At 51.9% G+C, this 24,896-nt stretch overlaps 1 protein-coding gene across 1 annotated transcript in view; it reads left to right on the forward strand.

Annotated features, from left to right (window-relative positions):
* Window positions 1–24,557, forward strand: part of Poc1a (POC1 centriolar protein A) — a 73,606-nt gene extending 49,049 nt beyond the window's left edge. The window contains exons 10-12 of the mRNA XM_051140584.1: window positions 1,812–1,868; window positions 3,764–3,907; window positions 24,316–24,557. Coding sequence (XP_050996541.1) covers window positions 1,812–1,868; window positions 3,764–3,907; window positions 24,316–24,414 — 300 coding nt within the window. The 3' untranslated portion in view covers window positions 24,415–24,557. The remainder of the gene's footprint in view (window positions 1–1,811; window positions 1,869–3,763; window positions 3,908–24,315) is intronic.
* Window positions 24,558–24,896: the final 339 nt, after the last annotated feature.

A 24,896-nucleotide genomic window follows, 5' to 3' on the forward strand; every position in this document is an offset into this window, starting at 1 on the left:
GCGAGTCAGGAAGCGGCAAGAGGCAGATGCTGGAGTTCTGCTCAGTTCTCCTTTTTACTCAGCCTGGGACCTCAACCTATGGCAGGGCCCCTCCTCTTCTGTTAAGCCTTTGAAAACACCTCATAGTCATGACCAAAGGTGTGTCCCTGATGACTTTGGGGTATGACACCCATGAACCCCTAGAGCCCCAAGGTGCTTTATGTTAAACTGTTGTGATCATTCCTCTAAGACACTGCTGTGGTCACCATTACTCAAGGCCCTGCCACTTCTCACCAGGCACTTAGCTTTCCCATGTCTGCTCTGGTGCATATTCACCAGGCTCCACAGGAAATACCACAGCTCTTAAGTGTTGGAGTGCAGGTGAGTGACTGTAGGGCTTTGAGGGCAGGGCCCTTGGCTGCAATGCAGACACTGAAGAGGTTTTGTCACAGGAACTTCACTGCTCCTGTCTGTTGGTTGGGCCCTTTGAGGCATCAAGTACTTGTGGAGGGCCTCTGTTCTCAGCTGGGCAGGCATTCCAGGACAAATGGGGAGGGCAGGATGCAGAAACTGTTAAGGCTTGGATGAGCTAGTGGCCTCCATAGAGATACTAAGGGGAAAGTGCACATCGAAGTCCTGCTGCAGCTGGTGTGACCTTTCACCTGTCACAGGCTGCCTGATACCCAGCAAGTGTGTGCTTTGAGATCAGATACCAGCTGGGTGGTTTTGAGGAAGCACATAAGCTGCCAGGGTGATCCTTCCTCAAAGAACACTTAGCCTAAGTGTCGTCTCTCTAGAAAATAATGAAACAGTCCCTTCTGTGAAGAACCTTTAAGGATTCAGTGAGGTGACGTTAAATTGGGGCTTGCAATAGGTGGCAGGTAAACAGTGGCCAGCCTGGCCAGCCTCAGTGCTGTGATGCTGGGGTTTTGTTCTTTTGGCCTAGACCGTGACCTTAAGTTCACTGTGTAGCCCAGGCTGGCCTCACACTTGTGATCCTCCTGCATCAGCTTCCGGGATTGCTGGGGTTACAGGTACCACATTCAACTTCCAGAAACCCCAAGCTCTTTGTTAACTTCCTTCCTTTTGTTTTCTTATTCTATATTTCTTTTAATTATAAATTTATTTTTAGGCCAGGCAGTGGTGGCACATGCCTTTAATCCCAGCACTCAGGAGGCAGAGGCGGGTGGATCTCTGTCAGATCGAGGCCAGCCTGGTCTACAGAGCAAGTTCCAGTACAACCAGGGCTATACAAAGAAACCCTGTCTCAAACTATTTTTTTTAATTTTATTTATTATTATTATTATTATTAAGTGTGTGTGAGTACGCTCGTCTGTGTATACCATAGCATGTGCATGGAAGATAGAAGACAACTTCTGGTTCATTGGTTCTTTCCTTCTGCCATGGATTTGGGTTAAACTCAGCAAGCACTTGTCCTCACTAAGCCGTCCCCTGCCACTCCAAGTCTCCATATGTAGCCCAGGTTACCCTGGCATTCACAGCCCTATGCTTTAGCCTCCAAGCGCCAGGATTGCGTTTCTTTCCTCAGGTCCCTTTGTTGTGACATGAAGACAGCCCCTATGGAAGCATGGTATCCATGGGAACACATCTCCCCCCTGAAGCCATTTCTCTAGCTTGGAGCACTGTGGCTCCAGTTCTTGCTGCTCCCTTGGATCTGCTCAGCTTCGGCTGAGCAGGAGATTGCTAAAGTTGGCGCTCACTCCCCACCCCCACCTCGTCATCCTCCGCTGTCTCCAGAAGCTCCCTTCAGCACTGGCAGTTTCTGGGCTGCTCTGCAGAAACACTCAGAATTTCCATTCCCTTCTTCCCAGGCACCAGGCAGCACCAGTCTGGCCGTCCCCGTGAAGATGCCTGCTGTCGGTGTGTGTGTGAGTACACCAGTCTGTGTGTAAGCCTGTAACCTTCCCTCAGTAGACTGTTCTGGTGGAGCCGTGGGGACTCGGGCCTGGGGGAAGAGTGTGTCTGTTTGAAAGAAGTGCTCACAGGACTGAGAATATTTTTCAAGGCTTCATGGTAACTTCAGATGAGCTCATCGAAACCCATTGACCCCATTTTACAGATGAGAAGGCAGAGGCACTAGCTGGTCAATGGTGGATCCTGGAGATCACTGTGGTAGGCCCAAGCTTTCATGGCAAGGCTGGTAGGCTTCTGAAGTACTTCCTTATGGAATAGGCTTCTGGGTAGGCACTGAGATATGAAGTACATTGATCCCTAGAGGGACCGAAAGAGGCCTGATCCTCATAGCCAGGAGCTTAGCAAATGGCTGCATTACACAGCAGACAATGTCAGCAGTGGGCATGTGGACATGATACTGACTTTGTTCTAAAGAACGTTCTCTGGCTCAGGCCTCACATTCAAGTTCTTCGGCCACCAGAGCTAGCATTTTTCATGTTCACACCAGTGTGTCCTTGAGAGTTTGTGTTTTATAAGATCAGAATTCTTCCCTAATAAAGAAAAATATTCAAGTAGGTACCACGTGCTTTAACTGCCCTTGCATTCCTCCTTTGTCACTTGAAACCTCTCCTGGTCCATTCCTTTCGAGGGCTGTGATGTAACCCAGGTGAGCATGTCCAGGCCAGGCATCCTTCAGGCCTGGGGTGTTCTGGGTTACTCTAAGAGGGAAGACTCTGAGGGGAGATGTAAGCACCCAGCTGATAGCGCGTCTATAGGCATCTCAGTGCCATCAGGGCTGGGTGGTACCCTAGGTGAGTCGCAGTTGTACTAGAGGTGGCTCAGGTATGCAGGCGCCGAGGAGCTCCTGACAGGGCGGGCAGGGTACTTTTTACAGAGGGATTGGAGCAGGTGAAAGGAAGCATCCATGAAGAGGAAAATGCGACGTGAGTGCCAGGGCACAGAGCAAGAGGAGTGTAGAAGGAGGTGGACTGGATTGGACAGAGCCCCAAGAATGACATGGTACATCTGGAATGTCCACTAGACATTTGTGGGCCATCAAGGCTTGGGTACTGGCGCAGGCATTGGGACCATGGCATCTGCTGACCTGCCTCCAGGCAGCGGCGCTCAGGGAATCCTCCTGCTCAACAAACACAGGCTGCTTCCTAGGGCAGAATAAGCCTTCATTTGAGTACAGAGAGGGTTCAGTGACCCTTCAAGTCATAAAAACCCAAGTGCCTCCTATTCCTGGAGTCCTGTTTGAAGCAAGCCAGCTGTGGCTGTCCTGTGGGTTCTGGCTCTGCCAGCCATCTGGGCAGAACAGTCACACAGAGATCTTAGTTTTTCCAGGGGATTTGGGGCAGGGCCGGTTGGGACATCCTCTCTCATTTCTGGACTGCAGCTGCTAGGCCCTTAGGAAGGCGCTAGTGAAGCTTGGAACAGCCCATGTGGGGAGGGCGGAGTTGAATTCAGGCTGCCTAGGGGAAGAGAGACTTCAGAGCTGTGCAGCCTTCATGTCTTTGGCTCCTCCAAGATCCATCCTAGGTGGTGCCTAAGAGTGAAGAGTTAAGAGCTGGACCAGCCTCCCCAGGGACCTCTGAAAGCCCCCCTGAGGGCATCCAGGGGTCCACCTGCCCCTGTGCCCAGGCACCATCTAGTCTGGACGCCGGGCGCTCAACTCCACTTCCCCTTGGTCTCTGCTGAGAGGCTAGGCATGGTGCGTTGGGAGGGTGTGTCCTGTTTCCCTGCTGACTCTTAGGAGCCCTTTCCTCAGCTTTCCTGGCTTGTCAGATAATCCTCTGGAGATGCCCCTCTCCCCTTGTTTCCTCAACTACCAAATAGACTCCTCAGACGGCTCTCTTCCTGTCTTTAGCCAGAAATGGATCTGCCTGGCCCACCAGGCAGAGAAAACAGTCTGGAGTCAATGCAAAGCCAGCCCCAGGAGCCTGTCAGCATGCCCCAGGCACTGACTAGCACACTTGAGCACATCGTGGGCCAGCTGGATGTCCTCACACAGGTAGGGAGTACACCCCTCATCTGTATCGATCTCGCATTTGAACCATTTGATGTCGGTTGGTAGGTATTGAGTTTTGTTTTCATGAGCAGGGTCACCTTGTATGGCCTAGGCTGACCTTGAACTGGAAATCCTCTCACTCTAGCCTCCTGAGCACTGTGACAGGCGTGTGTCTGTCAGCATCCCTGGTAACTGCTGGGCTTTTAAACATGGAAGCTCCGAGTGCCTCTGTGTTCCACATGTGTGTGGTGGCTGTCTTCAGCATGGTTTCTATTGCAGTAATGAAACATGACCAAAAAAGAAAAGAAGTTCGGGGAACAGGTTTATTTGGCTTACACCTCCGCACGGTAGTCCATCATTAGAGGAAGTCAGGACAGGAACTTGAAAGCAGGAGCTGATGCAGAGGCCATCAAGGAGTGCTGCTTGTTCCTCATGGCTTGCTCAGCCTGCTTTCTTATAGAACCCAGGACCACCAGTCCAGGAGTGCCTACACACACACACAATGGGCTGGGCCCTCCCCTATCAATCACTAAAGAAAATGCCCTGCTGGCTTGCCTGCAGCCTGGCCTTATGAAAGCATTTTCTTAATTGAGGTTCCTTCCCTCTTCCCAGATGACTAGAGCTTGTGTCAAGTTGACATAAAACTAGCCATGACAGTGGCTTACACCTTTGATTTTAGCAGGTAGGTGTCTGTGAGTTTGAGGCCAGCCTGGTTTATATATTAAGTTCTAGGCTAGCCAAGGCTACATAGTATGAGACTCTGTCTTTTAAAATAATGTTTCTGTGAATGTAAAGGTGGGGGTAGGGGAGAATGGACCTGTTTTCCAACCTATATTAATGAAATACCAGTGTCTCCCCTGGGATCCTGGCTTTAAACTGTGTAAGTCCCAGTCACTAAACTCCAAAATCACCACACGGGTTTCTGCCAGAGTTTGCTCACCATGATGTAGCTGGGGCCAGAACAGTGCTTGGAGAGCAGTGCTGTTCACTCCTTCTGTTCTCGCCTGCCAGGGCGCTGGGAGCCGTGACTTGGAGTTTCTGCAAGCCTGGCTTTGAACCCAGTGCCACCTTTACTCCCAAGGTGCCCTTGGAACAGCCCCGTTAGTTCTTTAAACTCTGATGCCGTGGCCTGCAGTGCACAAATGGTCAGGGCACTTGGCCTCTCATGTTTGTGGTAAGGGTTAGCGGACTTGAATCTCTGCAGAGTGGTTGGCTTGTGCCTGGTTCTAGGTGTCTGCTGAGTAAGGTTTACTGTGGCCCTGCCTGTGGTCTTCTTCAGTGAGGGAAATGTGGGTCCTGCTCTCTGGAGCTTAACTAACATTGGCAACTTGCAACTTATAGCATAGCAGCTTCAATAAGAGCAACATACCCTGACAGGAGGTGGCCACTGCACTGGGTTATGCCCAGGGGAGCATCACATCTGAGGAAGGCCCTGACAGAAGAGCAACCTGCCTATGGAGGGACCAAGTAAACCCAGGGTAGCCAACATGTGGCACAAGAGGACAGTGGGCAAGGCAGTGTTGAGAGACCTCTGTCTCCCTGGCGCCTTGGCCTTAGATGCCTGGCAGGGATCTAAGATTCCAACATCCCATGCTGGCTTGTAGTTAACAAGGCTGTGGGAGGGACATGTGGCCTGCTAGGAAGGATTGTAAAATCAGGGAGAGGCGAGAGCTTGGGCCCTATGCGAGGGATAGGAATGGAGCTGAAGCAGCCTGGGATCCTTTCCCTGGCTCTGAACCTCAGACTAAGTGAGAAAAGCCACTCCACGTTGTGTCACAGCATTGGTAGAATGTCACTTTGGGCCCACAGATGCCAGCACCCATGGCAGAGGCTGGGTGGCTGGATGTCAGAGTTGGGGGACTCCAGAGCACAGTGCACAGACCTGGAAAGCCTGTTAACCCCTGAGAAGAAAGCCTGCTCTAAAGAGACAAAAGCAACGTACCAGGTCTTTAAGATGAAAAACCCAGTTCGAGCCTGACAGAAACCGCCTGTCCTTCACAGCTTCATCAAGAGAGAGGCCAGGGGAGGCCGAGTCATTAGGACTTTATAGGCTAAAATTGGAAAGTAAGTCTAAGAAGGTGGCAAAAAATACGAGTACAGCACTGAAAACATTTCCTGCTGCTGAGTTAGGGGTGCACATGGAAGGCTTTGTTTTGTGTTAGCAGTCAGGACTATGATAGTAGCTTTGTAAGAAACTCGTACCACAGAGTGGAAGTGGTCTGCTACCAGGTGTCTGAATGCTCCTAAGGCACCTTGTCCTGCCTGACAAATCCACGTTGATCTTGTCCTCTCATGGTACCCGTGTATTCCTCGGACCCAGTGTGTCCTGAGGAAGCTTGGATTCCATTAAGCCCTACACAAGGCTCAGCCCAGACCGTGATTTTTGGAAGCTTGGACCTGAGCTGTTCTGTAGACCAGGTCCTGACGGAAGCAGCCCTCTCCTGAGGCCTAACCCAGGCAGGCGCTGCCACCTTCTTGTCTAGCCGGCTCCCTGTTTGGGCTGTGAGTACTGGCCTTGGGTGCTACCCCCTTGACAGGTCTTTCTCACTGTGTGCTTAACCCTAAAGCCCTCTGCTCTGATCCCTGCTACAGTGATGTCCGGATGCATCATGTGCTGTGCTGTCAGAGCGTATGTACTACCCTTTCCCCCTCTTTAAGGAAGTCTGCTTCCGCATGGCCTCCCAGAGGGAGATGGTACCCCCTGGGCCCCTGCCACTTCGATCCTGCAGAGCATCCTTCCAGGGAGTCACGATACTGCAGTGGGCAGTGGGCAGGTCCTCCAGGGCCCATTAGGAAGGACCCTAGTTCTTTTTCTTTTCTTCTCTTTCTTCCTTTCTTTTTTCCTGGAACTCGCACCACAGACCAGGCTGGCTTTGAATTCACAAATATCCTCCTGCCTTTGCCTCCAGAGTACTGGGGTTAAAGGTGTGTGCCGCCACCACACAGCTAAGATGCTAATTCTTTTTTTCTTTTTCTTTTCTTTTTTTTTGGGGGGGGGGGTGTTGTTGTTGTTTGGTTGGTTGGTTTGGTTTGGTTTGGTTTTTCAAGACAGGATTTCTCTGTTTAGCTTTACCTGTCCTGGACTTGCTGTGTAGAGCAGGCTGGCCTGGAACTCACAGCAGTCACCTTGCTCTGTCTCCCAAATGCTAGGATTAAAGGCGTGCACTACCACACCCCACCCGAAGATGCTAATTCTTAAAGCTGAATTCTTAGTTCATCCTGGCAATCCTGCACTTAGAATGCTGAGGCAAGAGGATCAACAGTGTAAGGCCAGCCTGGTTGTGTGTGTGTGTGTGTGTGTGTGCGCGCGCGTGCGCGCGCGCGCGCGCGCGTAGTTCCAGTTCAATGGGGCAAGACAAAAACATCTCAGCCCCCTCCAGGATGTCAACCCCCACCCCTACCCCCAAAGCAGTCCTTCTTAAAGAAAAGTCCTGAAGTCAGGAAAGTGAGCAGCCAACCTTGGGGCTCAGAGTGTGTCTGGCTTTACTGCAGCCTTACTTGGTGATCTGGAGAAACTTAAGCCTCCTGTGCCTTGGTCTCCAGGCCTGGATTGCAATGCTGTTACCAGCACCCTCCAGGCCTCAGGCAGTATGAAATGTGTCCACCTTGGAGCTCGTCAAGCAGTGCCCAGCAGTGCTGTGTGCCCCTGTCATGTTAGGAGCTCTCCGGGCTGCTGCCAAGGCTTGCTGGGAGCAGAGCCTTCTCTATGGCAGCACCACAAGGCCTTCCTCCAGTCCACTACTGCCTCCTGAAGCTAGACCATCCCAGTGCTCAGAGAGCCATTGCGCAGCCCTTCAGAGGAAGGGATGTTGCCCGTGTGAAACCCAGTGCCATCCCTGAGAAGCCCCCTTGACTGACTCTGATGTGAGAGTCAGGCAGGCAGCTGGGGCCACTGGGAAAGCTACAAGTCGTGCATAAGGAGCCCTGCCAGTCAGGGCATGGAGGCCTTGGGTCGTCTGGTGGGAGTTACAGAGCAGCAACCCAGGAGTGACGGGCACTGACAAGAGCGGAGCTGGAGCCTGGCCTGGCAGAAGCCAGAGGGACATGGGAGTGAGATAGACTTAGGCAAGAGGCAGGCAGAGCTGTCACAGGCTTGCTCCTGGAAGCAACTTCCTAAAGCCTTGGAGCCAGACTTCACTGCGGGTCAAGGAAGTGGATGGTGAGCTCAGCAAAACTAAGGCTTCTAGGCTCCCAAGCAAGCAAGCAAGCAAGCAAGGAGGGTGACCCCCTGGGGCCAAAAGGCTATGCAGGTCTGTCAGAATCCCAACTGCCCTTGGGGTTTGTACAGCATCAGAAATCAGTTCTTTAACCCCACATTACCTGTTAGAGACTTCCCGTGTTTATAAAATGCACATGTTATTGCTCAACATTGCATTTATGAGCCAGGTGTACAGGCCTTTAATCCCAGCACCAGGGAGGCAGAGGAAGTGGGTCTCTTTGTTGTTGTTTGTTTGTTTGTTTGTTTGCCTGTTTGTTTGAAACAGGCTTTCTCTATGTAGCCTTGACTGTCCTGGACTTGCTTTGTAGACCAGACTGGCCTTGAACTCACAGAGATCTGCCTCCCTGAGTGCTGGGATTACTGGCATGTGCCACCATGCCCGGCTAGGGAGGTGGATTTCTGAGTAGTCTACAGAGTTCCCAGACAGCCAGGGCTACACAGAGAAACCCTGTCTCAGGGGAGGGAAGAGGGGACATCACTTTTGAAATGACATTGCAAGGTGTGGAGCCCTTTGCTCCATTTCCTCCTGTCTGTATTCTTCCCGGTCGGCACAGTCTTCAGGCTGCCTCAGATTGTTTTAGATGGAAGTCACTGAGCGCATCCTGATGCTTGGAAAAGCATCTTCCAGGGCTTTCCTTTGCACCCTCACTTGATGTTCCAATTTCCTAACAGCTTCTTGCCAGGTGCTGAGAAGGCCTCAGCAATGGCTTTATCTAGATGCAGCCTGGGTCCCGCCCAGCCTGTGGCTTTGGCAGGAAGCAGGTAATCCTGATCCTGGCCACTGTGGCAGAGCATCCCTGCATCCCTTGCTAACGGTGTGGGACGTCTTCATCAAGAAGTTTCCTGCAGAACCAGCAAGGCAGCTCATCGGTAAAGCAGCTACTGTGCATGCCTGGCAATCTCTGATGCCTGGAACCCACGGAAAGGTGAGGGGAGAAACGGACTCCTCAGAGCCATTCTCCGACATCTGTGCACATGCTGCGGACATTATGCCCTCCCCTCGGTAATAAAAAAAAATATTTTTTTTTCTTTTTGGTTTTTCGAGACAGGGTTTCTCTGTGTAGCCTTGGCTGTCCTAGACTCACTTTGTAAACCAAGCTGGCCTTAAACTCACAGCAATTCACCTGCCTCTGCCTCCCAAGTGCTGGGATTAAAGGCGTGTGCGTTAATAAATAATGTTTTAAAAAGATGCTTGAGGCTGGAGAGATGGCTTACCTGTTAAGGGAGTTTAAATCACAAATGCTGGGGACAAAGCTCAGTGGTAGGGCTTGCTCAGCATACACAGGTCCCTGACTTCCTACTATTGCCCACCAAAAACTTCCTGTAGAACAAACTTAACCTTCCTTAGGGCTCTGCAATCAGAGCCCAGAAGGCTGGACTCTGGGCCTGTCCACCCAGAATATACACACACACACACACACACACACACACACACACACACACACACACATCTTCCCTGGCGTGTGCTCTTGGTAGGGGACAACTCACTCTTGTTACCCCTGTGAGCCCGCTACTCGAGGCTTCATATGTCCTCTGCTGAGCCCATGGCGGTTCCAGTCCCAGCTGGATGTCATGTTCAGAGTAGCCAGGGTTCCCTAACTTCTTTCATGCCCACCAAGTATGGAGAAGTTCTGCCTTGGGATTCAGGGATATTTCTTACCAAATGAGCCACCTGACTATAAAATGTCTCAGCACATCCACTCTCCTAGATTTGGAGGCAACCTGGATGTCTTGGACATTTGCTATCATTCCCATGGCCTCGGTTTCCTCCCTCCTTCCCTCTTGTCCTTTCTTTTTTCCGCTTTTTGTTTTGTTTTGTTTTGTTTTCATGATAGGGTTTCTCTGTATAGCCCTGGCTGTCCTGGAACTCCCTCTGTAGATCAGGCTGGCCTAGAATTCAGATCCACCTACGTCTCCCTAGTGCTGAGATAAAAGGTGTGCACCACTACCACCTGACTCAGTTTTTGGCTTGTTTTTTTTTTTTTTTTTTTTTTTTTTTTTTTTTTTGGGGGGGGGGGGCGTGCGGGGCCGGTTGAGACAGTTAATTGGTAAACTGGCCTGGGGCAGCTCTGTGGTAAAGACCAGCCAGTCCAGTGTTGTATGAGGCACTGCGGGAAAGCCCTGAGATAGCCTTGGCGTGAGAGCCGTCCAGGAACCTGTAAGCTGCCAGGGAAGTGCAGGTGTCTGTCTAGGTTGAGTGGTGGGGTGCATGAGGGGTGATGGTGGCAATGGGGTGAGGCTACTGAAAGTCAGGGATGAGGGGCCTGCGTGGTGGCGCACTCCTTTAATCTCAGCACCCGGGAGGCAGAAGCAGGTGGATCGCTGTGTGTTCAAGGCCAGCCTAGTCTACACAGTGAGTCTAGGACAGCCAAGGCTACACAGAAAAACCCTGTCTCGAAAAACCAAAAGAAAGAAAGAAAGAAAGTAAGTAAGTCAGGGCTGGGTCTTTGAACCTGGATTAAAGCATCCAGAGGCAAGAGTGAAGTTCTTTGAAGACGTCTACTTGTCATGACAGTCATTCTTTGAATGGCGTTCCCACAGTAGCCTGGGAGGCCACTGTGGGAAGTGCTGTGCATGCCCGGCTCCTTAGCTTACCAGTCTTAGACACCAGGCCAGCAGCAACTAGCCTGGGGAAGGTGTGGGTGTTTCTTCCTGTTTTCTTAAGATTTACTTATTTTTATTTTATGTGTATGGGTGTTTTGTCTGCTTGTATGTCTGTGCATCACATGTGTGTCTGGTGCCCATGGAGGCCAAAAGAAGGCACCAGAACCTCTGGAATGAGAGTTATAGATTATTGTGAACTGCCACACGGGTGCTGGGAAACAAACCTACATCCTCTGGCAGAAAGGCCAGGCTCTTAGTAGCTGAGCCATCTCTCTAGCACTGAAAATTTATTTTTTGTTGGTGTTCTGTTGTTGTTTTTGTTGTTTGTTTTATTTTGTTTTGAGACAGGGTTTCAAGATGTAGCCTTGGCTGGCCTGGAACTCAGCTCATAGAGATCTGCCCGCCTCTGTCTCCTGAATGCTAGAAGTAAAGGTGTGTGCTGCCATGTACTTTCTGACAATGGATTCACCACATATGCATCCACAAAGCACATAGCTCTCCCTTGGGGAAACTGCTCTCTGTTCATCCTCACCCTCACACCTTCACACCCAGCATGCACCTGCCCTATGGCTGCCCGTGTTGCTCTCTCACTGGGCCTGCCTGAGGCTTTTTTGTTGGTTGGGTTTTTTGGTTTGGTTTGGTTTGGCTTTTGAGACAGGGTTTCTCTGTGTAGCCTTGACTGTCTTGGACTTACTCTGTAGACGAGGCTGGCCTTGAACTCACAGAGATCCACCTGAGTCTTTTTTGTTGACAAAGCTGGTTCCACCCCCAGAAGCCTGCAGGGAAAAGCCAGGAACAAGAGCAGAAAGGCTGAGCTGGAGAGATGGCTCAGTGGTTAAGAAGCGCTTCTCTTCCAGAGGTCCTGAGTTCAATTCCCAGCAACCACATGGTACCTCACAACATATATAATGTGATCTAATGTGTACTGTATAAATAAATAAATAAATAAATAAGCAGAAAGGCCGGCGCTGTGGTTGAGCTTTCCATAGGGTGTAGCTCCTGGTGCAGCAGCGTCCACTCCTGCTGTTTCTGTACCACTGGCCACCTCCCTTTCCCATGTTGCCCTTCACAAACATGGGTGTAACCACTGTGCTACCCAGTAACCCCCTTTCTGTCTTGTGAGGTGGGCTGCAGACATCAGCATCTATGGTAGAGCCATGTCTTCCCTTGAGTGAAATCTGCTCTGCTGCCATGCCAGGCCAGTCCCTCATGGCAGGATCTGGAGGACTCAAGCCAGACCCTAGCGTTGCCAGACCTGCTTGCTTGATGTCAGGTACTGAGGGATGCCAGCACCGACTCTGTCCTTTCCTCTTGTGCCCCTGTATTGATGCTGGAAAGTTAGCTAGCAGGCAGGTAGAGTCTTGGTCCAGCTCAGCTCCCCGTTGGCTCCCTCGTGTTCTGCTGGGGACTCAGAATCCTTCCTGAAGGGTTGCTGGGCCTCCCTACCCTCCTGTGCATTCGGGTTTCTCTTCAGGGTGGAGTGTGAAGATGTGGGCAGTGACCCGGGAGCCTGGGAGGCTTCTGTAAGCAGCCCAACACAGGCTTAGCCAGAGGCTTGGTGGTTTTGTTTCAGAAGCCGACAGCAAAGTTATTTTTGACTCCAGTTTCACATCTTGCTGCTTTTAAAAATACCAAGCCATGAAATTCTTGCAACTTTTTGCTCCAACTGTTTTTTGTTTTTTTTTTTTTAAATAGTATGCAGTGCTTCAGGCCAGCCTCAGCCATGCTGTGATGTCACTGTCAGGTTCCTACGGCGCATAGGGACTGCTAGGCTCTGAGCTAAGACTTGAAATTTAAGCAAGAAGTACCAGGCCATACCAGCTCTGTTGATTTGGGGCTCCTAGGCAGTTGAGTTTGCCAAATGTTCTGGTCCGATGTCATTCAACAAGGCGAGGGGTTTTGCTTGGTTTGGGGATTTAGATGCCGTAAACCACCCCTGTCCTGCCAAGTCCTGGCAGTCTCCTGCTTAATGAGCTACTGGGGTGAGTGTGTCCTTCCACACTAGTGAGAAAGGTGGGATTGCTAGACGGTGCCACTGTGCTGTGGGCCAAGCTGCCTGACTACTTACTGGGGCTTTCATGTCCTTCTTTGCCAGGCAGGCCAGCTGTTGTTCATAGAAATAGACTCTGCATTTTAAAGTAGTTACACCGCTTTCCCTGTGGGTCTTCCTTCCCACGAAATTCCAAACCCAATTTGTCAGGTAGGTACAGAGCAAGAGTCCGCGTGCGTGTGTGCGTTCTGGCAGTCCCTGCTTGCAAGAGGGTACTGGTTTGTCTCCGCCAAGACCACCCTGTACATATCAGCGCTTGCTAACAGGCCCATCTAAGGGCCACACAGGCGGTCCAGAGTGAGTTCATCCTCCTCCTCTCCATGGGAGCTACCCTTTCAGCACAGTCAGATTCAGAGCCCTGTCACTTGGGTCTTTGGAGACAAGAGACTCACTTGTCTCTCTGTTAAGAGGTTACTTCCTGGGAGACAAGGGACTCAGGACATTGTGCAATCTGTGCTGGGGACAGGCTTGATGCCTGCCTTGAGCGAGTTTCAGAGGCTCCGAGGAAGAATAAGAACATCTGTCTGGTCCCAGCTCTTCCTCCCCAGCCCTGTTGCTGGCTTCGGCTCCTGTGGCTTTACAATAGGGAACAGTGGGGGAGGCTATTCCCTCCTCAAGTACCAAGTCAAGGCAGTATGCAGCCTCCCCACATGGTACGCAGCTTATTAGCTGCACTCTAAAACTAGCTCGTGTTTGTTATTGCATGGGGGTGGGAGGGCTGGATGGCAGCTCCCTTGGGGATCTGGCAGACATCTCTTGCTTTCCTTCTTCCATCCTGTCTGCGGTTGTAGCGCAAAGTAACTCCCCCACCCCTACCCCCACACCAAAGAAGCTGCAGATTAAAATGGTCTGGGCAATGGCTGTGGTTACCTCTGGAGCCTGGGAATGTTCACGCTCGGTCATATGAGATTTCTTCTGAGGCTCCAAGCAGGCCTAGAGTAGTGGGGAGGGCTGGAAGATGGTAGGTAGGAGTTGGGGGCAGGGACATATGAGACACATGCATGGAGCCTTCATCCAGGCTGGTGCAGCATGTGCTTAGGGATGGGTAAAGGGACTCCAGTATTTGCTCTTGTTCATCTGGAGCCCTCTGAAGGAAGAGTCAAACACAAACCCAAGAAGGGGCCTGTGCGAGCTTTATGGCAGGCAGCTGCTGACGGGCCTATGCTGCTTTGAGATTAACCAAGCCACAGCTGAGTCTATGGCTGCTGGTGCTGTCTCTGCTGAAAGTTCCCTTACAGCAGAGCCAGGGAAAACTGCCATCAGGCACGCTACTCCCATCCATGCACTTTGATCCCAGCCTGGGCTGAGCACAAACCCTTTTCATACCTTGGGGGCTGGAGCAAGAAGAGATAGTAGAAGTCTTGAGCTTTGCCTAGCATGCCGATTAAGAATGTCTATTCCTCGTTCTGACCTGAGCCTAGCTGGTGCCTCTAGAAAACTCAGGGCAGTGAGGCAGCTTTTCCCTGGTGGGTCAGTGCAATCTTGGCAGGGCAGAAGAAGCTTATGAAAACCCACCCAGTTGACACATGCCCTTCTCTGTCCCTGCAGCTGTCCTGTTGGACAGGAGCTGCAGCCAGCTTGCCAGGTTACAGTGAGGTTTTGCAAGCCTCCCAGCTGCAGAACAGTCTCCCAGGCTTGGGGATGCAAAAGGTAGCCAAAGTTCACACCCCTACTTAGCTCCGTTAGACTCCATGTAGCAAAACCACCGGACAAGCATACCCAGCATCCTGTACCTTAGGTGCTGTCAGACACCTGGCTTCCCCAGTGGACCACACATGACTGGCAAAGAGAGCTGCCTAAACCCAGGTCCACGCTGGCAGGGCTGTGGCTTGGTCTCCTCTCTGCCTTGAGCAGGAGCATCTGGCCATACAGAGCTGCCAGTGGGTTCTTTTCTAGCTTCTCCTTTTAAGGAGGGATTGCTACGAAGCCATGAGAAGGTAAATTACTCAAAATTCCTTAATCCAGTGGCTAATCCAATGATAGAAACTGGTGTTCCCTGTATTTCTCTAAGAAAGCTTATCCTCAGCAGAGATGGGGACTGGGGCAGGCAAAACCGTTTGGGGAAATCCTATAGCCCTGAGATAATGTGAAACAGAGCGCGGACCGTGGGCTCCAGGAGCCAAACGCTTGTGTTGCTCGCAGCAGACTGTGGGTGGAGGGGGCAATGGCTAGAGACTGAGGGTTTCTGTAGATTGCTGTGTGTTACGGGCCAGCTGTGTGATCCTGGGTACTTCAGCATTACAGATGTCATCGAAGGGGGAGGCGTTCCATTCCTTCCCTCAGAGTTCAGGCCTCGAAGCTGTAAGTCATCACATCAGGGCTGAGGTAGCAAGAGGAGGGACCCACGGATTCTTTGACTCCAGCTCTGACTTTGATGTCCCCCATTTCCTGCTCTCCTAAAGCCCAGTGTCGGGGTGCGGGGTGGGGCCTCCCTAGGCCAGCCAGAGGAGCGCCACTCTTGAGGTGGGGTAGCTAGTATCTATCACCCATCTCCCTCCCCACCACCCCTTCAAGTTTGTCATATCCAGGGATTAAAGTGTAGTTACATGCTGTTCAGCAGCCAGGCAGACTTATCACCAAAACTTGGGCTGCCCTTTGGTCTCAGGGAACTGCGTTCTTTACACTGTCGCACTCAGGACACAGCATTTGTCCATCGTGTATTACCTGTGACTTAGAACAGGAAGACTTGAAATTTGTCCGTGAACAAGATTTATACAAGACCTTGCCTTTATGGTATGGACACTAGACAACTGAGTGACAGGCTGCTTGAAAGCCAGTGTTGGCCCCCTCAGAGTTGAAAGCCCATGTGCAACAGATCATTAGATGTGGGCCATGACCAAAAAGGCCTGAGTGGTGGGAAGGACTGGGCTCAAACCAGGAGCCTGGCCCCCCAGGGAACTAAGTTGGCCCTCCAGTCCCTAGCCACCTTGATATCAACAAGGCTGAGCTTCCTGTGTGTATGTGTGTGCGCACATAGGGACATGCACCAAGATAGGGCTGGTGCTTGCCAGGGACAGGGCAGAGCTGAGATGGGCTGCATACCCAGCGTCTCTGCTTTGATTTGATAGCTCACAAGACCTCACAGCACAGAGAGAGAGAGCCTCCATTTATGGCATCTGTTTTAGATGTTGAGAATCTGAGTGGAGTCAAAACCATGCTACAGGGAAATTAATTCCACATTTTCTATCTTTAAAATGAACAAAGGAGTTAGATGTGTATAGCACAATCCAGCCATGTTCTTGGAGCCAGCGGCCAGCCCCAGAATATTCCCCCAGACCTGCCACTTTACTCATAGCGGTGTGCCAGGGTAACTCTGCCCCCCCCCCTTTTTTTTTTCTTTTACCTAGAGCAGCTAGCACCCCTTAGCCTCTAATAATTGAATTCTGTATTTGGTGGGGGAGGGTACTGGGGAACCCAAGACCCTCCAGAGAGACCTCCTGGGGGAGCCCAAATCAGCCACGGCCTGGGAATGATTAAGGGCTGCTTTCCATCAAAAGGGAACTATAAGAAGCCACAGACCCCATGCGCCCCAGTGGCTCAGACCCTCTTGGGACTGACCACAGACCCTCTTTGGAACTTCAGTGAGTCCCCTCTGTGTCTAGGATATGCCTTGTATCCCAAAGCTGAGGGTGAGAGCTAGGGGCATCATGTTGCCCACAGTGTCCCCTATTTCCAGCCCAACAGTATGTGCTTAATAAACATGAGCTGTTAAGTGGGTGCTGCTTAGCTCTGAGAGCTGTATATTACACACAAGAAAGCTGAAGCCCTGAGTCAAGTGATTTAGCCAAGGCCAGTCTGCAGGCTGGTCAAATTTAAATGTGAACACAGACTGTCAAAGTCTGGGGCCTGTTCTTCTGTCATACATGCCGAAACTCCTCACTGAGAGCCTTGTGACATTTCCCAAGAGCTCACACCCCCTGCTGTAGCCACAACATGCTGAAAGGAAAGGAAGGCAGGTCCCTAAGCATGAGCTGGGGCCAGGAGGGAATCCTGGGAGGGAAGTTGGACCTGGTCTTCAGGAAGCAGTAGTGACCCACCACACAAGGCCACAAATGCCATGTGAGTGTCACACAAAGGAGTCTGAAGTCTTGGGTCGAAAAGGGATGTGTCGGAAACAGTGAGAAGGATGGGACTCAAGGGTGACCTAGGAAAGGGTGTCGTCACCAGGAAGCTGAGATGTGGATGTCAGGGGACAGACCAGAGATAAAACCCCAGAGTATGGCAAGGGAGGTGTGGGTCCAGGGCCGGCTGGATATGGTGTGTCCTGGTGCAGAGGGAGCCCAGTATTGGCCACCTGAGCCTGTCAAGGAGTCCCATCTCCACAGAACCCTCATGTCAAGGCGCTGCCATGGCTATATTGGTTGCTATGAGACAGCCAAGTGCTACCTTCTGCCCTTCGCTGCTGCCTTCTCCTAGCCAGAGTGGATCTCTGTCTTGCCCCATCAGACTAGGGAAGCTGTCCCAGGCCCTAGGCTTCCATGCTAGACTCCAGTTACTCCTCTCGCCCAGGTGGAAGGCTTGGCGGGTGTGTGCTGGGGGTTCGCATCCCACTTCACCTGGCTGCCTGGCCTAGCCACCGTGTCCACTTCTATGCTACCTGCTTTACAGCCCATGGAGCAGGCCCAAGAGGGCCCAGGGCTCTGCTCTGGCCAGGGTGGGCATTAGCTTCCGGGAAGAAGGGCCCCAGAGCTGAGTGGGGAGTAGGGGTAACTGAAGGAAGCCGCAGTGAGTCCTGCACAAGTGGAAGCTCTAAGGGTCTAGCCGTGTGTCTGGGAAGCAAGAGTGGCTGGCCCACCTGTGCCTAATAGCTCACTTCTTTCTCTTGCTAAGACATCACTTTTAACCATCCGTGATGGCAGAGCAGCTTTGTCAAAACTCAGCCCTTCCAGACTTGTGCTGGCCACAGCCATATCTAGAAGCCCTCAGGAACTAGAGACCCTTGTACTGTATGTGGTAGGTGCCTGGCAAATGTGTGGTAATAAGAGCTGTTGGATATCCTGAGTGGGTCAAAAGGACCCTGTGAGTGTTCTGTGATCCTTCAGGCTCCTACTTCCACAGGAGAGGCATTCTTCGTAGGTGGTAGTGACAGTGGCTGTGGAAAAAGTAGCTGCTAGATGGTTTGTGACTCTGAACGTGTTCCCGTGGTCTGTGTTCTGAAGTGCCTTTCATTCCTCTGCTAGTGGGACCAGGTAGCCAGGGTCCGGTCTTCACTAGAGTTCATTCAACCACTAACAGTTGCGTAATAGTCCCAGCATCGTATCATCCTCCCTGATGGCACCTAGCCAGGCCTGTGGCTTAGTGACACAGCAACAGGAAACAGGAAGTGGGGACTTCCTCCTTCACTTCACTTCCCTTCCTGGCTGTAGGTGCTGAGACCCCTACTCTAACTTCCTTCCTTCTTTCTTTTTTTCTCTCTTTGTTTTTTTTGGGGGGGGTGGGGAAGGGGGATCTCTGAAAAAGGGTTTCTCTGTTTATCCCTGGCTGTCCTAGAACTCACTCTGTAGACCAGGCTGGTCTCAACTCAGAGATCCGCCTGCCTCTGCCTCTGGAGTGCTGGGACTAAAGGCGTGCGCCACCATCACCACCCCAGCCCTTAGTTCTATTCTGTGTCTCTCCCTACCCAGCTGCACTGGCCTCCTGACAGCTTCCCAGGTGTCGCTTGGCCTTTCTACTCATCCTATACTTGAGGAGCCCCATGACCTGCCTGGCTTGTAACATTTGTCAGTTTCCTGCCAAGATGGCACGCTCCCTCCCAGCACTGCCCGCCCATTGCAGCCTGAGTCCCACCCAGAGCAGGTGAGTTGTGTCAGGGCCACCATCCAGGGGGTCAGGCGTACACTGTGCTCTGCTCTCGTCTTCTTCCCAAACGCAAAGTGAAAAGTGGGAGAAGAGAAGAAATAAACAAAAATTCAAAAGAAAGAGTTGTAGAAAGATGCAGACAAGCCCACACTGGAAAAACCAGGCCAGAGAGGAAAAGAGGCCAGGGAGCCTGTCAGAGGGGGAGGTCAGTGGTGAGGAGACAGGAGACCAGGCAGAAGGTGGCCATCAGAAGGAAGGGACAAGTAAAAGGCCTGCAACCCAGGGAGAAAGCATGTGGGTGTCAAAGGCTGTGTCACTTCCTGAGGTGTGAGGAGCAACCATACAAGTGGTACCTGACCTTTTTCACCGGTTCATCTTTTTTGAGAGGAGAAGTCTAGTCTCGGGGTTCAGAGCTTTCTCACCCTTCCTTAAAATGCCCAGAGAACTCTACTCTGAAACTGTGCAGAGCCTGTAAGCATGGTGTGGCCATCTGGGAAGCCCTATAAGCTTGCCTTAGCTTCCCTTGGTACTCTCACATGTCTGAATTCTAGTCACACCAGTCAGAGAGGCCAAGAGTCTCCCCTCAGCCACCTCAGGCCAACAGAGATAGCCAAGCCCGGGCTTTGTGCCATGCAGGGCATCTGATCTGGCCAGTGTGGGCTGTTGGTCGTGCTGAGGACAAGGCAGGAGCTGGATCCAGCTGTTCGGGGTCCCAGAGCTTTTGTGGGCTCCTAGCAGGCCTTCTGCAGATGCCTCATGACTCTGCTGGGACAGAAGGCATCTATCAAAACCACCCTGACGCTGTGTTCCTCTGCCACTGGGGTAGGGGGCCCAGGTGCCAGACATCTCAGGCTTGGCATTTTGGTGTAGTGTCTTTGAGAATCACCATAGTTCTTAAGTGACTAAAAATAAAAGCTGTCACTTTAAAGTTAGTTCTTTTTAGACTGTTTAGAAGGCTCTTCAGGGTGTTACATAAAATGTCTTACTCGCCTCAAACTGTGAGTGAGAGAAGACGCACTTGCCCTGTGAATGTTGCCCTAACCGGAGACAGACCACTCTCTCCCCTCCCCTTGCAGGAAAATCAGGATGGAAATAGAATACCATTATTGAGCCTATCCTAGGAGGATTTTCCTCCAGAAGCCCAGGATGAGTCACACTCGAAGCCCCACCCCCTGGCCCCAGCCCCTCGATCCTCATCTGCTGCCCAGATCCAAGGGATGGCTGGCCCAGTCACTTCTCACTATGCCCTTGGTTTTCATCCCCAGCACCTTCCTACTTTCCCCCCATCAGTTCACCTAGGTTGGGCAGCCCCTCTCTGGCCATCTTCCACAGGGCATTCTCCTGAGCCCTGGCAGGGCCTTTGGCCCTCCTAGGCTGGATCCCCCTTTCCTATATCAAGGGCTTAGGGATGCACTGCCCTCCCCTCCTTTTCTGCCCCCTCCAGCTGTCCCAGTGTGAGGACTGACTCAGAAACGCCTGTCGCTGTGCCTCCTCTCAGACCACCACAGGCCTACTGGGCCCCTCGGACCTCACGAGGGACCTCACATTCCCTGTCTCTCCTGGGCTCTCTTCTTTAACCTGAGTCTCTGAGCGTGCTCTAATCCTGTGTGCTTTCACCGAGGGCTTCCCTTTACCCAGTCTGAGCCGCACCCACCCCTCACATCCTTGATTCCTCATTGCCTTCCCACAACTATGAAGCTGCTTCTAGACTATTCCCAGGCAGCAGCCAGATCATCTCACACCCTCTTCCTGCTGCTCTGAGGGTGAAGGGAAAGCTGCTTCGGCAGGCTGTGGGACCTGAGGTCCTCTTTCCTTGATCTACGGTGTGGGCTCCTGTGCTTGTCTCTCCTGTCTGGTGAGCTCCTCCCTGACTCTTGCTCATGCTCACTTCCTGGGAACAGCTTGAGGCCTTGCAGGGCAGCACAGCCTCTGCCCACTGACTCCTGGACAAGATTGTCCTTTTAACTTTAGCTGTTTTTTTCTTTTTCTTCTTCCTTCCTTTTTAATTGTACATGCAAGATGCACACACATGAGCACACTCATATGCACACATGTGCACATACCGCAGCATGCATGTAAAGGTCAGAGGACAACTCTGGGGATTCAGTTCTTTCCTTAAACCATGAGAATCAAACTCAGAATGTCAGTCTTTTGTGGCTTACCTGGGGAGCCATCTCACCAACCCAACATTTACCATTTACCTTTTTCTTTTTTCTTTTTTGGTTTTTCAGGATAGGGTTTCTCTGTGTAGCACTGCCTGTCCTGGACTCACTTCATAGACCAGGCTGGGCTTGAACTCACAGAGATCTGCCTGCCTCTGCCTCCTGAGTGCTGGGATCAAAGGCATGTGCCACTACCACCCAGCTCTTTTTCTTGTTCTTATGGCTTCTGCAACAATTCCAAGCCTAAGTGTTGAGGCAAATAAAAGACCATTTGCCTGGGCTTAGGGAAGGGGATGCCTGCAGTCTGAAAGCGCACCTCAGTGCTACCAGGTATGTGACAAAGCTGCTGGGTGGCCCTGAAGAAACTGGAGTTAGGAGCTCTGGAGGCTTCAGCCAGGACGGAAGGCAGCCGAGGATTAGCCTTCTCTTTGGGGCTAGAAGTTGTTGTGACAGGTGCTCTCCCCCTCTGCCACCTGCGACTTGATCTGAGGGACTGGGCTGGGACTCTGCTCTTCTGGCCAGAGCAGAATAAAAGGCAGCGTGGATCACTGGGGCCCTGGAAGGCCAGTTCTCATCTGCTTTTGTATAATAGAAAGTCAAGGCTGGTGGACTGGGACTCCCGATATTGCAGGCATGCCTTTAAAGTCCCCTTCACACTCTGAGGGTAAGGTATGGCCCTATGTCCCTTCCAGCCAGATCAGAGTCTCTGTGGCAGAGGCTCCCCTGCAGGAGCGGTAAGAGAACAGTACCTGCTGTTGTCCTCTGGGCACTGAGACCGTGTATAAGCACCAAGCCCTCTGAGTGCCAGCCACTGGTGTAGGCACATGCTCATCACAGGTAAGTGAAGTGGCCTAAGGTTGGTCCTTCCAGGAGGCCCCAGATGTGTTCTTTCCTCCGTCCTCTAGGTCCTGGCAAAGTGCCGTGACCTATGCAGACCCCCGCCAGGGGCTTGCTTAGCACACATACACCGAGTATGTGTAATCTTGCTGCTCAGATGCCCTGGTAGGGCTTTCCCATTGCTGGGGAAACACTCTCCTTTGGAAGAGAAGCACATCATGCACTGGAGATGTAGTGAGTTGGTAGAGTATGCAAAGCCCTAAGTTTGATACCCAACACCAACATAGGCATTAACCGGACATGGTGGCTGATGTATGCCTGTGACCCTGGCATTAGGAGGAGGAGGCAGGAGAAAAGTTCAAGGCCATCCTCAGCTTTATAGTGAGTTCTAGGCTAGGCTGGGCTTACAGGAGACCCTGTCCCAAATAAAAAGAAGATGAAAAGTCTGGAATTTTTCAGGGGTTGGGTGGCATACAATCTGCATTAATGTGAGCTGCAGTCTCACACTAAGATACTGCAGCGGAAGCCAAGAGCGTGGTTTGCAGGGCCCAGCTCTCTCGTGAGGATCCCTGTTCTCTGTGAGAGTGAACTTGTGTGTTCTATTAGAGTAGGGTCATTGAGGCAGAGGATGCCAGGCAGCATCCTAACGTACGGCTGTCTACACAGCCCCTCCTGCCCAAGCCCATGCTTAAGGTTCAAAACACAGTAAGATCAAGTGCATCTTGCAACCGCATGGTAGTTACCCCTGATGGTGACTGCCACCTGACCCCTTGGCAGAATAGTCTCTGGGCCAGAGCAGACCAGGAAAGTGTAGTGCAGATGCATAAGATGGCGCGACTCTTTAAGCTTGCCTGCCAGGGACATAAGCTAGAGACTAATAGTTGAGGAGAATGCAGGTATGAGGGGCACACTATGAAGTATCCCTTGCCAGGCATGATGTGCTTGTCTCTCACCCAGCACTGGACAGGTTGAGGCAGGAGGATTGCCACAAGTTTGGAGTTAGTTTGGAGTACATAATCAAGGCTACAAAGCAAGGAGTACCCCTGCAGAACTGTAAAGAAAAGTATCCTCAGTGGGCCCAGCACCCTCCATTAGTGAGTGGTTGTGAAACAGGAGATGCTTTTTTATTCAACTTAATTTAATATGAACAGATACATTTAATGACCGCATTCCTGCTGGGCTGAAGTACGGGCCTCCCTCCCATGGAACCAAGTGGAGGCCCCCAGGATTGCCATTGGCCCAACAGTCTACAGTCTCTGCATTTGGAAACTGGGTTCCTGTTAAAAGTTTAAAAGGGGAAAAAAAAAAAAAAAACAGGCAGAAAAGGAAATGCCACCAGCCAGGCTCTCCCACTGTGGCCTTGAGTCCCGACTGTCTGTCGGAAAGGGGCTGGAAGAAGAGTGATTTTGGCAGTGGGAGTTTCACAGCAGCCAATGGAAACTTCCAGGAATGCTGCTCAGGCCAGCCGGGGGCTGTTTTCCACTGCCACTTTTATGAGATGCAGACCTGGTCCTCAGTCCTCCGTCCTCTGCTGGCCAACTTTGGGGATGGGATGAGCTCTTCAGCCTAGCTCTGCCTCTAGGGGTCCAGTTCATGTTCCACAGGCAGTGATCTTTTTCAGGCCCTGTCCTATGAGCTAGAAAACAGAGACCTCCCATCCCCAGTCAGCTCATTCAGAAGGGGCAGCATCAGATGAGCTCCCTCTGTGACAGCTGACATCCATGCAGGAAGCTGTGAGAATTTATGGCTACATTGAAAGGGAGGGTCTCTCCCAAAATGTCTGTTTTACTAAATGTGTGAACGCTTCCTTTCTGTGGAATCAAGCTCCAGCCTTCATGGAGCCTCAGGGAATGAGACCCTTGAGAGATAGCTCTATTGAAGTTAACTGACCTCCCTAGTGTCTGTGGGAACCAAACCTGCTGTGCTCACAGTGGCCTTGCCTGCAGTGACCTTATCCTCAGTGGCTGGTGTGGCCTTCATGTATGCAGTAGGCACTCCAGCAACCTTTCCAGCGGTGGAAAGGAAGTGACCAGCAGACTCTGGGTCAGCCTAGCAAGTGCTAGGGTAGGTGTGACTGGTGGGACAGGCTAGGGTGGATGTTCAGCTGCCCACTACTGACACTGCCCAAAGCCAGGCAAAGTAGACAGGTTTTCACAACCTTTGTGGGAGCCCTGTCTTTGAGACTGGTCTCTTCAGTGAAGTAAGTACACATAGCCTCAGGGGACTAGATCTGCAGGTGGCCTTTTAGTGGTTCCATGAGGCATTGTCACTTGCCAGTGATCACCCTTGTCCTCACCTCCAGGTGGCACTGTCTCTCTCTGTCCCCATAGGGCCCATTCAAGTAGAGCCCCCATTCTCTGGGTTTGGGCTGGGCTGGGAAGTGGGGGACAGGAACGACTGGACTCACTTTGCAGCTTTGTGCCTGCCAGCCTTGGGAAGAGTTCCCCCAGCACAGAGGGCAGGGCTGTGTCCTGGGCAGGTACCAGACCAGGGCTCAAACTTCCTTATGCCATGGTTGTGTTGGGGGAATGACAGGCTGGGAGATTTGCCATCTGCCTGTTCTCAAGGCATCTCTTCCTGCCCATAACCTCTAGAGATGGGCGCAGAGGGCATGACAGGCCAGGCAGAGCCCACTGATGGGAAGTGAGGCACCTGGGGAGCAGGCTGAAGGGGCTAATGGTGACCCCCAGGGCAGCAAGGTGGGCCCTCCATCCTGAGCCCAGCACCTTTTGTTTTACAGACAGTGGCCATTCTGGAACAGCGGCTGACACTGACAGAAGACAAGCTGAAGAAATGCCTGGAGAACCAACAGCTAATCATGCAGAGAACGCCACCGTGATCAGGGGAGCAAGGATCAGGAGCTCAGTTGATCAGGGGGACAGCAGGCCAGGGATTTGTACCGGGACCTGAGTAAATAAACAAAGGGATTCCGCCCTGAGGGAGCCACATCTGTACCCAGGCTGGGATGGGTGCTCCTCCCTCCCCCAAGTGCTGTTTGTATCTGAAGCCTCTCTGACAGTGGGGAGCTCCCAGAGGGCAGAACCACACAGAAAGGAGACTTGAGACCCAGCTGGCAGGCCCACACTCAGGCTAACAAAAAGGAGCCACTTGAACTGTGTGTTTCCTCAGACTCCTGAGATGGTGGCACTTTCTCAGGGCCTTGACAGGTTTTCCCCGGCCTCACCTTCAGCCCCCTGACTGGCTTCTGAGTTGGCTGCCTGTTGCCTGGATGAGCCAAGACTTTTTCTGTCCACCTGAACCTCCCCTTAAGGAAGCCCCCAAGGGCCATCTGAGTCAGACCTTTCAGGAGGAGCAAGCTGG

The sequence above is a fragment of the Acomys russatus genome, chromosome 32, assembly GCF_903995435.1.
Source record: "Acomys russatus chromosome 32, mAcoRus1.1, whole genome shotgun sequence".
NCBI lineage: Eukaryota > Metazoa > Chordata > Mammalia > Rodentia > Muridae > Acomys > Acomys russatus.